Source organism: Mandrillus leucophaeus, unplaced genomic scaffold, assembly GCF_000951045.1.
Source record: "Mandrillus leucophaeus isolate KB7577 unplaced genomic scaffold, Mleu.le_1.0 Scaffold169, whole genome shotgun sequence".
Taxonomy (NCBI): Eukaryota; Metazoa; Chordata; class Mammalia; order Primates; family Cercopithecidae; genus Mandrillus; species Mandrillus leucophaeus.
Genome location: NW_012101687.1, coordinates 5708528 through 5721083, shown reverse-complemented (window position 1 = coordinate 5721083; position 12556 = coordinate 5708528). Strand labels below are relative to the sequence as shown.

At 43.2% G+C, this 12556-nt stretch overlaps 1 protein-coding gene across 4 annotated transcripts in view; it reads left to right on the top strand.

Annotated features, from left to right (window-relative positions):
• PTPRB (protein tyrosine phosphatase, receptor type, B) overlaps positions 1–12556 on the top strand; it is a 140603-nt gene that overhangs the window by 117584 nt on the left and 10463 nt on the right. For all 4 annotated transcript variants that reach the window (XM_011976637.1, XM_011976640.1, XM_011976639.1 and 1 more), the window contains 10 exons: positions 1632–1731; positions 2570–2653; positions 2748–2765; positions 2888–2969; positions 3577–3667; positions 4358–4434; positions 6429–6563; positions 7896–8018; positions 8206–8369; positions 10603–10738. In XM_011976637.1, the coding sequence (XP_011832027.1) occupies positions 1632–1731; positions 2570–2653; positions 2748–2765; positions 2888–2969; positions 3577–3667; positions 4358–4434; positions 6429–6563; positions 7896–8018; positions 8206–8369; positions 10603–10738 (1010 nt within the window). The remainder of the gene's footprint in view (positions 1–1631; positions 1732–2569; positions 2654–2747; positions 2766–2887; positions 2970–3576; positions 3668–4357; positions 4435–6428; positions 6564–7895; positions 8019–8205; positions 8370–10602; positions 10739–12556) is intronic.

Here is a 12556-nt window from a genome sequence, read left to right as displayed (position 1 = left end):
TTTTCCCCAAGACGGGGTCTTGCTCTGTCACCTAGGCTGTAGTGTAGTGATGCCACCTTGGCTCACTGCAACCTCTACCTCCCAGGTTCAAGCAATTCTCCTGCCTCAGCGCCCCAAGTAGCTGGGACATCAGGCACGCACCACCACGCCCAGCTAATTTTTGTATTTTCAGTAGAGACGGGTTTTCACGATGTTGGTGAGGCTGGTCTCAAACTCCTGGCCTTGTGATCCGCCTGCCTCGGCCTCCCACAGTGCTGGGATTACAGGTGTAAGCCACCGTGCCCAGCCAAATTACACAATATTTAAATGGGCAAAGGCTCTTAATAGACATTTCTCCAAAGAAGATGTACAGTTGACTAATAAGCACATGAAAAGATGCTCAACATCAGCAGTCATTAGGGAAATGCAAATCAAAATCACAAGAAGATACCACTTCACACCCAGTAGCATGTCTATAATCAAAAAGACAGTAACAAGAGTGAGGATATGAAGAAGTCAGAACCTTCCATACACCGCTTATGAGAATGTAAAATGGTGTAGCTGCTTTGAAAAACAGTTTATAGAAATATTAAACCTAGAGTTACCATACGACCCAGCAATTTCACGCCTCAGTATATACCCAGGAGAAATGAAAACATATGCCCACATAGAAACTTGTACATGAATATTCATGCAGCATTATTCATAATCGCCAAAAAGTAGAAGCAATTTAAATGTCCATCAGTGGATGAATGGATAAACAAAATATGATATATCCATACAATGGACTATTATTCAACCATAAAAAGGAATGAAATCTTGGTATATGCTATAATATGGATGAGCCTTGAAATCATTATGCTCAATTAAAAGAGCCAGTCACAAAAGATCACAGATTTATGATTTCATTTTTATGAAACATCCAGAATAGGCAAATCTACAGACACAGAAAGTAGATTAGTGGTTGCCAGGGATCGTGAGGAGGGAGGAATGGGACTGACTGCTAAGAGGTATATGGTTTCTTTTGAGGGTGATGAAAATGTTTTAAAATTGATTGTGGGGACATTTGCAAAACTCTGTGACTATACAAAAGACCATTGAATTGTACAATTTAGAGGGGAGAGTTGCATGCTATGTGAATGATATTTCAATAAAGCTATTTTAAAAATGAGGCCACTCTTACCTCTTCATAAACTCCCAGTAGCGGTACCATACCAGATAATAAAAATAAGACTTTGTTAAAATAGCTCCAAGCAATCCACTGGATTTTCCAAGGCCCCAAATGCTTTGTAACATGTTTTATATAAATGAAATTGCATTTTTATCTTGGTGGCAAACTTATGGCCTTTATCTTAGGTGCCCCAAGCTTTATATACAAGTGCAAAGTCCAAAACACCTCTATAAGCTATACGCCACTAACTTCAAAAGTATACAGTGACACCTGGCCTCACTGCTACCGGGTGGGGGCCAGCCTTTCATCTTCTTAGGTGCATACTTCTAGCCTTTGGAAAGTAAATGCCTCATCGTGGGCATCACTTGAATTCTATTTGTAATAACATTACTTGGGAGATATGGCTTCAGTAGCTTTCTTACTGGTTCCCTAGCACTAATTTTCCCACCTGCGTTTGTTGTTTCTATCTGGATTATTGTAGAGCCCTTGTTTGGAGCTATTGAAGGTGTGAGTGCTGGTCTGTTTTTAATTGGCATGCTAGTGGCTGTTGTTGCCTTATTGATCTGCAGACAGAAAGTGAGGTAAGTACAAAGCTCCTTTTCATGATTGGACCCACAACTTTAAAAATGCAACTGAAAATTCCCTCTAGGCTGAAAACTAAGAAGTGAAAATAATTTAATCTTTCCAGGTTAAATTGTCACTGTTTTCTCAATAAAAACAAAAGTCAAACTCTAAAGCCATGACTCACTTTTCTCAGTTCTTTTATATCCCATTGATGAATTCGTCCCTTGCCAAAGGACTGAGGGGCCATCTATAGCTTTATTTAAAGATGAAGTGACTCATTTTGCACAGGAAAAAAAATATTTGTGTGTGTGTGTGGTTCATATCCTCATGAAGACAGAGATGTTTGCAAATTGCATGTCCAAGTGCTCTTCTGAAATATCCTGAAAAGTGTGGTTGACATCACCATTTTGTAGTCCATATCTGCCATCCTAATTTAAGAAGGGACCAAAAAGAACCAAATAGCATGTGGCCCCAGTGTCGTGCCTTCTTCTCTTAGTGAATTTTTTTTCTTAATTTGGCACATGTTCCTCTTTATTGAAGTCGTGTCTGGCATCTGAAATTTACTGGATTTTTTTTAAGCAAAGTTTTATTGAGAATGTGGGAAGTGATTATAACCTGTAGCCAAAAACCAGGAGACAAATCTTCAGTTCTTGCAGAGATCCGTTTCGGGGTGGGAATGATCTACTTTATTCTTTTTCCTTTCCCTCCCTCAGAGAGATGTTGGCTGAGTGCAAATCTACATGAATACTGAAAAATCCGTATTTGCACAAACATGCACAGCCTTACCATAAATGGAAAAATGTGTTCAAGCCAAGTATCATCATCAGAATAAAAGTTCTCTCCCTTATGTTTCAGCCATGGTCGAGAAAGACCTTCTGCCCGTCTGAGCATTCGTAGGGATCGACCATTATCTGTCCACTTAAACCTGGGCCAGAAAGGGTAAGCACCACATTTGCCTTCATATAATTTGTTGGAAGATGGTATTATGTGAAATTTGCTAACAAAGTCTTCTTCTTTTGGTTTCCCTTCACAGTAACCGGAAAACTTCCTGGTAAGAGAGAGAACACATTAATGACTATATTATCTGCCTTTGAAATATGAGTCAGAATGGTTATGGCACTTTCCCTTTTCTGCAGTAACTCTCTTTTCTTTTTGTTTCATTTTTAATTACAGTCCAATAAAAATAAATCAGTTTGAAGGGCATTTCATGAAGCTACAGGCTGACTCCAACTACCTTCTATCCAAGGAATACGAGGTACAACTCAAGCAGAATGAAGCTTCAGCATCCCTAGTTCTTAGCAGAATTTCCTTCCTAATGTTTACTGTGTAATCATAGGCTGACTGGGCTCAGAAGTTAGGAGGCTGCTTAGAATCTCAGCTGAGCACTCTTTTATGCCTAAACTATGCCCTGAACAATACACCATCTAATCTTAGAGGCCAGCTTGAGCTCCAGAATAACACAGCAAACCAAAGGCTACCTGGATCAGACAGTAAAGAAGAATTAACAAATCTCAAATGCAGACCTAATGCTATCAGATATTTAGCCTGGCCGTTTGCTTGGCTGGGAGATACTGTGGTTTTGCAAAAAGCACGTAGCTTTTGGATTTGATTCTCAGGTTTGCCACTTGGCTGACCTGGGGCACATCAGTTATCCTGTCTGAGCCTCACCTGTAAAATAGTGAGAGGAACACTTCCCTTGTGGGGTTGTTGTGGGGATCAGAGCTAATGCATGTTGAATACCAGGCATTCATAAACTGTAGCTAGTGTATCTATTTTCATATTATTATGTATCTCCAGGACTGTATGATTTGCTTTATTCTATTTCATATCCTCCACTTACACACTTATTTTTGAACTAACAGGAATTAAAAGATGTGGGCCGAAACCAGTCATGTGATATTGCACTCTTGCCAGAGAATAGAGGGAAAAATCGATACAACAATATATTGCCCTGTAAGTTTTGTGTCAGAATTTGTAATACTGTCTTCCTCCAGCCATTTCTGCATTTCTCTCCAAAAACGAAATGGGGCTAAAGAAATAGAATGTAACTGGATATGGACAATCTCCAGCTCTGAATGCCTTTAATAAGAAGTAACTTGTATATTCCTGCACTTCTCTCCAGAGGGATAATAGCCAGTTTAAATTCTGATTATGAAAGGCCTGTTATGCTATTGACATTTCCCCCATGTGATCCTACTGCTTCTCTTTGGAGGCTAAGCAGTAAATGGGGTTAACAGCAAGGGCTCTGACATCAAGCAGACCTGGGTTTGCTTAGCAAAGTCTTCGGTTAGCAATTTCTACTTAAATTTCCTCACCCCATTAGGTAAAGCAATAGAAGGTAGGTTTTCTGGATTGTATTCATTCCAGCAGTCAAAGGGAGCTGGCCACTCCATCAGGCAAATGTAATGTTACAAAGGGAAGCACAGATGGGGCTTCACGTTGTCTCCTGTGTCTGACTGGTTATAGGCCACCTATGCAATGTGGGGCAAGTTAGTGATCCTGTCTGAGCCTCATCTGCAAACTGGAGATAAGATCCCCTCCCATCTGAGGCTGTTGTGGGGATCAGAGCTAAGGCACATCACACACATTACATAAACTGTAGAAAAATCACTCCAAGACTCAGCGGCAAATCTCTCCTTCCAGATGATGCCACACGAGTGAAGCTGTCCAATGTAGATGATGATCCTTGCTCTGACTACATCAATGCCAGCTACATCCCTGTAAGTGACCCACTAGGCCAGTGTTCGGGATGAGGCTTTGGTGGGTGGCTACACAGGAGATGCCACTCCTGCATGTTCCCGTTATTCTTAGCTGTGGAAACACTTGTAGATTTCAGAAGAGCATGTCTGAATGCCATAAAAAAAAAAAAATAGGGTATCCAATTCAGTTCCTGCTAAGCCACATTTTTCACAATGGCTACAGTCAAATGAAATTATAATGAGCCCAGGATCCATTTTCATAGGTCATCTACTCTCTGTAGTCCTTAACCTAGATGAGAGCTTCCTAAGGAAGATGGACCCCCCCCCTCCCCCCCGCTAAAGCTGCCTAGCTAGAGAAGTTGATCCCATGTTATTTGGAATCTTCATAACCACAGACACAACTCAAAGGTTATATCAAATCTTTGGACTCTGGTTTTGGTTAGCATCTTGCCACCCTCCTACAGCACACTGCAGTGGAAAAAGCTTTCAGATCAAACAAATCTAGGTTTGAATCCCACTTCTGCCCCTTGTCTCTGTGACCTTGGGTACATTATGTCACCTTTTTGGGCCTCCATTTTCTTTTCCAAAAACTGAAGATAATAATATTTACCTCAAGCAACCATCCACTCACTCAATAAACACTCAGAAATTAAGTGCTAACTGTAAGTCAAACACTGAGCTGTTTATAGGCATGGGATAAGATGGAATCCCAACCCTAAAAGCACTCTCAGAAGAGTTGAGGCAGAAAAAGACAATGACATGAGAAACCTGCCACAGCAGTGCCTCTCCTACATTGAAAGATGTCTGCATCATCTGGGGATCTTGTGAAAAGGCAGATTCTGATCCAGCAGGGCTGAGGCAGGGCCTGGCAGTCTACATTTCTTTTTTTTTTTTTTTTTTTTTTTTTTGAGATGCAGTCTCGCTCTGTCGCCCAGGCTGGAGTGCAGTGGCACGATCTCTGCTCACTGCAAGCTCTGCCTCCGGGGTTCACGCCATTCTCCTGCCTCATCCTCCCGAGTAGCTGGGACTACAGGCACCCGCCACCATGCCCGGCTAATAGTTTTTGTATTTTTAGTAGAGATGGGGTTTCACCGTGTTAGCCAGGATGGTCTCAATCTCCTGACCTCATGATCCGCCCGCCTCGGCCTCCCACAGTGTGGGGATTACAGGCGTGAGCCACTGCACCTGGCTGAGTCTGCATTTCTACCAAGCCTCTGGGTGATTTCAGTGCTGCTGGTCTGAGAACCGCACTGAGCAGCAAGAGGCTAGAGGTTGCCATGGGGCATCTAGGAGGAGAATGTCCCCCAGGAGAGAGAAAGATAAAAGAAGGCTCAGCCAAGCAGGCACCACGCTGAGGATAAGTAAGGATTGGTTAGATGAGAGGCAGTGTTTGCGTGGGTGGGGGTGGCGATGGCAGGGGTGACATAATGTGGAGACCCTGAGGAGAGAGAAAGAGCTTCGAATAGAATCGACAAGGAATTGCTGTCATTGCTGGAGTGCAGAAGGAGATGAAAATATCCCGCTCTTGGACAGTGCTCTGGATTGTCCATTAGATGGTAGACGCGCAGTGGACAGTGGTTTCTCTTCCGTGATGCTTCCTGTGGATGACCTACCTTACCAAATTATTCTGACATTGCTTGTCCAAAATGACTAACACTTTTCTACATTAAATAGGGAAACAGCCTGATTACAGTCCCGCAAACAGTCTACACAAATGCCACCCCCGACACACACATATAATTGAGGGTGAAGTGTTGTCTAGATCAGTGCCTGAGTCCCCCATTTGCTTTCAGAATAGACCCAGGCAAGTAAAAGGGAATGTGGCTCTTAACACTAGTTCAATGTTCTGACCTTTGTCCTTCCTGCTCCCAAGCCTTGACACTTGTGTTAGTATCTTTTTCTGAAGTCAGAGACTTGGCAGAGACCTCCCTATCATCTTAATCTGAAGAACTCTTTGTTTATAGTTCTGAAGAGGCCCATTGTTTCTGACTCTCCATATTGTAAATTCATTGCAGGGCAACAACTTCAGAAGAGAATACATTGTCACTCAGGGACCGCTTCCTGGCACCAAGGATGACTTCTGGAAAATGGTGTGGGAACAAAACGTTCACAACATCGTCATGGTGACCCAGTGTGTTGAGAAGGGCCGAGTGAGTAAACAGCCTTCCTGCCATCCAAGCTTTGCTTTCTGCCACCTGGACAGAATTCTGCCCCATCATCAAAGTGCAACCCCGCAAAACCAAGTAGGGATCATGTGAGAACATTGCTAGTGACTTACGCCACTCTGTTCGAACGACTCTAATAGTAAACCCAAGTGAGGCCTCATTCTGATTCTGGGTCTAAAGTTCCAGTCAAAGCTGTTTCCATTTGAGGACTGGGATTACTGGCAGTGCCCATTACACCAAAAGATTACCTGGCCACTTGGCTACTCCATTCTTCAGTGTATGGCAGGGGGAGAGACCCGGTCAGAGTCACTGGACCTGCCCCTCCTCCCAGGAAAGGAGAAGTGAGTTGTAGACTGTGTTGGTAGACACAAAGTAAAAGAATAATCGAGACAAATTAAGCAACCCCCCCTTGTAATGCACTTATCATCCTGCACTTTATATGGTTATTTTGAGGATTAAAAGAGAGATTACGGCCGGGCGCGGTGGCTCACGCCTGCAATCCCAGGACTTTGGGAGGCTGAAGGGGTGGATCGCGAGGTCAGGAGATCTCTCAGGTGAAAGCAGGAGATCAGCAAAAAAAAACTTAGCCGGGCGTGGTGGCAGGCGCCTGTAGTCCCAGCTACTCAGGAGGCTGAGGCAGGAGAATGGCGTGAACCCGGGAGGTGCAGCTTGCAGTGAGCCCACATCGCGCCACTGGACTCCAGCCTGGGCGACAGAGTGAGACTCCATCTCAAAAAAAAAAAAAAAAAAAGGATTACATGTGAAGTGCCCAGTATCTGCGCTCAGTAAATATATGCTTACAATCCTCTTTCCCTTGTCTGTGTACATGTAAAGACGAGCTTAGCTAAATGTTCTAACTTCTCAAAGATCTCTTGGCACATGGCCCACGTTAGGACAGTGACATAAAAATACGAATGAAGCAGGGCCAGGAAGACAGTGCCTTCCTGTACCCAACTAGATATTTCTTTAGAAAGAACAATACATTGTGAACCACAGTGTACCTGCTAGTGGAACTGAAATGCCAAGGGGGAAAAAAAAAAACCCAAACCTCAAGCCATATATCACTGGGCCTAAAAAATGAGTGAACCCAAAGGCTGGCGTTAGGGGTGCTCCTTGTGCAGGCTCTCTCCTTCTCTTGGAGCAGCACCTCAGCTTCAGCACTGGCCATGAGAAGGTTAATATAAAGTAGATGGTCAAATTGCTTTAGCAGCTGATCCCAGATTCCTCACTCAGGAAGACATTTGGAGGAGGGAAACCGCAGGTTCACAAAGGAGTAACTTTTCCGGACTCACATTTTTTCTGTCTGTCCTGTTCTAGGTAAAGTGTGACCATTACTGGCCAGCAGACCAAGATTCCCTCTACTATGGGGACCTCATCCTGCAGATGCTCTCAGAGTCCGTCCTGCCTGAGTGGACCATCCGGGAGTTTAAGATATGCAGTGTATGTTAGCTTGCTTGACTTCATTTAACAACCGAGCTTGGGGAGATGAACGAGATCTGTGAATCCCACTTTTGCTGGTTCCTCTCTTGTAGTTTCAGCCCAGAGAAATTGCTCCATGGCTCAGTTGTCAAGCTTGAAGGTTTGCATTGGACATTTCCTCTTATTATCCTGCTCTCTGCTCTTACAGGAGGAACAGCTTGATGCACACAGACTCATCCGCCACTTTCACTATACAGTGTGGCCAGACCATGGAGTCCCAGAAACCACCCAGTCTCTGATCCAGTTTGTGAGAACTGTCAGGGACTACATCAACCGAAGCCCAGGTGCCGGGCCCACTGTGGTGCACTGCAGGTACTGGGACGCCTAGCAGCCAATAAAATGGCAGCCATAAGGGGGCTGTGGAAAAATATGTAAGCATGGGGAATTTGGTAGGTGGAGGATTTGTCTGGACCAACCAGCCTGCCTCACCCCCACAGGGTTTTATAACGTTCCTCCCCTTCTGCCAACGTCATTCCTCTTCCCTGACTTCTCCTTTTTCACTTTCTCCCCCTGTAGCTCTCTCTCACCCTCACTCTCCAGCCTTCTCTCTCCCTCTTGCTCTTTTCCTACTTTCTGAAATCCAAAGTCCTGATGGGAATTCCATGCTTTCCATCATCAGGCATATCACCTTCAATCTAAGTTCCCAACAACTCCCTTCCCATTCTAGCCAGGAAAGTGAGCACACAAGCTTATTCTTGCCTCTGGTCATTCTTCCATTTTGGGAAGGCTTTATCTCTCTTCTCCACCTAAGTCCTACCTATCCTTCAAGATTTATTTTCTAATCTTCCCTCCGGGTCTAGTAGCATGTCTTTGTCTATTTGTGCTGCTAAAACAAAATACCACAGACTGGATAGCAAATAATAGAAATTTATTTATCACAGTCTAGAGGCTAGGAAGTCCAAAATCAAGGCACTGGCAGGTTCAGTGTCTGTTGAGAGCTTGGTCTCTGCTTCCAAGATGGTGCCTTGTCACTGTGTCCTCCAGAGCAGACAAAGGCTGTGTCCTCACATGGAGGGAGAGATGGAAGGGCAAAAGGACCTAGCTAGTTCCCTCCAACCCATTCATGAGGGCAGAGCCCTCATGACCTAATCACCTCCTCCACCTCTTAATATTGTTGCACTGAAGATTAAGTTTCAACATGAATTTTTGGAGGCGACACATTCATTCCACCGCCTGGCTATTGCTTTCTGTCTGTCGTACTTTTTTTTTTTTCTTAAGTTTCTGTTCTCTTGATTTCTCTTTGCTTCAGTCTGTCCAGAAAATCAACCTAACAAGTGAAATCTCTCTCTCTGGGGAGCCTGGTATTTAGCTAATTAATGTTTGCAGCAATACTTTGATAGCCCTAACTGAACGGCACTAATAAATATGCAGCAGGGAATTACAGCAGTAAGAGAAATGCCAAGTGTACTCATCTCCCTCCTGTCAGCCCAGCACCCTAGGTGCCCGGCTTTCCTATGTCCTTGGAACCTTGACACTTTTAATAGGAAGGTGAGGCACTCACCTCGGAGCTTTCTGCTTTTTGAAAAATGGCAGGCATTTTTGTCCAGGACCACTGGAGAACTGTCCTTTATCTTATAAATGTGCATATCAAAAATCCCCAGATGCTACAACCATTTTGGGGAGCAATTTGGCAATCCCTAGTGAAGTTGAAGGTGTTCGTGCCCATGAGCAACCCAAGAGTTCTGCTTCTAGGTTTCGACCCCTGAGAAATCTCCACATATATTCATGTTCATTGCAACACATGTTTTAATAGAGAAAAATTTTAAATGATCTTATTACCACTGGATTAGCAGTGGTTTATGAGAGAATTAAAAGAAATTAGATCAGCTGGGTATGGTATATCCTGCCTGTAATCCCAGCACTTTGGAGGCCAAAGTGGGAGGATCACTTGAGGCCAGGAGTTCGAGACCAGGCTGGGCAACTATTAGGGAGACCTTCTCTCTACAAATCTTTTTTAATTAGCTGGGAGTAGTTATATGCGCCTGTGGTCCCAGCTACTCAGGAGGCTGAGGTGAGAGGATTGCTTGAGCCTGGGAGGTGGAGGCTGCAGTGAGCTATGCTTGTGCCACTGCACTCCAGTCTGGGCAACAGAGCAAGACTCGGGGAGGGAAGAAGATCTATATGTAGCAATATAGATAAATCTGAAAATATAATATTGAGTAGGAAAGTTGACAAAAAGATACCTAAAGCATGTATATTACCGTTTCAGTAGATTTTTGAAACATAAATGTTGTTTATAGATTTACCTTTATGTAGGAAAAGTATTAAAAACATGCACGGAAATGATACCTAGTAAGTGCAGAGCAGGACTTATGGTGGAGGACGGACAGGAAGGGAGTGGAGATGGAAGACTATGTGGAGGTGGGATTGGGGGACTCTAGGTTAAACTTGTTTAAGAGAAAAAGAGCACATTGAGAGAAGGAAATATTCCTATCTTCTCCCTTAACTGGGAAGGGAAAAGAAAGATTGTGCCAGAGTCTCCAGATGCAATCTTGAAAGGCAAATCTAATAAAAAGGCTCGATCTTCCTTTGCCATCTCTTCTAGTGCTGGTGTGGGTAGGACTGGAACCTTTATTGCATTGGACCGAATCCTCCAGCAGTTAGACTCCAAAGACTCTGTGGACATTTACGGAGCAGTGCATGACCTAAGACTTCACAGGGTTCACATGGTCCAGACTGAGGTAAGAGTTATAGACTGAAAGTTATAGGCCACCCTCCTCCCCACTATATTCCCACAAAAAAAATACCAGACTTTAATCTGACAAGGGGAAATAACTATGACACATTAGGAAGAGAAAAAAAGAACTGAATATAGATATTTTCTAAGACTTGTTATTTTAAAACAAATCTCACTGGTCTTGAAGGTGACCATCTTGAGGCTCATTTTAAGATAGGCTGGCAAATGAGCATAAGAACCTCAGTTAGGAAAGAAGAAGATCCCAATCTCTTTTCTCCCCTAGCCTCAATCCCTCCACCTACAGCCCCATTTCGGGAGTGTATGTAGATTGTAAAGACCACATGCTTCCATCTGTGCAGCACTTTGACATTTGCAGGGCATTTTTGAACACGTTCTCATTAAATTTTCACAATAACCTGGCGAGACATATTATATTCCATTTCCAGACTAGAAAATGAAGGTCCATAAGCTTAAGGGCTTTGCACAAAGCCCACAGCCATGAAGTGGCTGAGGTGGCTTGGGCACTATTCTAGAGAACCCTGGGCCCTTGAGTGTGCTGTAAGTGTACTAGCCTCAGGGTCAGATCTCTTCCTCAATAGAGACCAAGCATTCACTCCTCTGCATCAATGCCTTCCAAGGCTGAAATTCTCTTACCCTCGTGCTTCACAAATTTTTCTACAACTAACTATGAAAATCCTCTGTATTTAAAAAAAAAAAAAAATCCATAGTTGGAAAAGTAAAAAGTTCTACATGCTTCTGTGTCCCCTCTTAGAGTCACAGTACCCAAGGACACTGCACAGACAGCAATGCTCCACTTGCAGCCAATGCAATGCCACTCTTGCAGCCATGGCCCCCCTTTGAGCTTTGTTGAACCCACTATTTCCAAAACCATCTTGACCTCTGAATTCAATTCTTTTCTTGTGCAGCACATATTAATATCCTGCATTCAAGCCAGCAACAGTTGAACCAGAGAAATTAAAATAAAAATTAAAAATATCCTGCAGAACTCACATTTGGCAAAACAATGGCCTCATTGCCTCCTGCAGGCAGGATCCTCTGCCACCACTATTGTCCTGGGCTGGGTATTGTCCTGGGCTGGGAGTAGATTCCACCATATTTTGAATGTTTTATTATGAAATTGTTTTAAAAAAATACACAAAACATGGCTGGGTACAGTGGCCCATGCCTGTAATCCCAACGCTCTAGGAGGCCCAGCGGGGGCAGATCACTTGAGGCCAGGAGTTTGACACCAGCCTGGGCCACATGGCAAGAGCCCATCTCCACAAAAAATTTTTAAAAAGAAAATACACAAAACTAGGAAAAATAGTATAGTGAGTTTCCATGTACCCAAACCCCAATCAGTATTCGGTGTTCTTTTCCCATCTGTATCCCACATTTAATGTTCCCCTACCCCATGGCATTACGCCATTGAAGCAAATCCCACTTACCACATTATTTCATCCTTAAATACACATATACATGTATATACCTATGTATGTGTACCCATGTAATACATGTCATATTGCATATATGTGTGTACATGTGTGTATGTGTATATATGTGCATGTGTATATGTGTACATTTGTATGGATATATGTGATATTACATATACTGCATATATACATATGTATGGGTATATATGTGTGTGTACGTGTGAACATGTGTGTGTGTATATATATGTATACATATATTTGATAAGGAGTCTTTAAAATTATGACCACAATGTCATTATCACATCTGTGTCTTAACCATAATTCCTAAATATCATCTAATATCCAGTCAGTATTTAAATTTCCCTAATTATCTCAAAAAATTGCTTTTT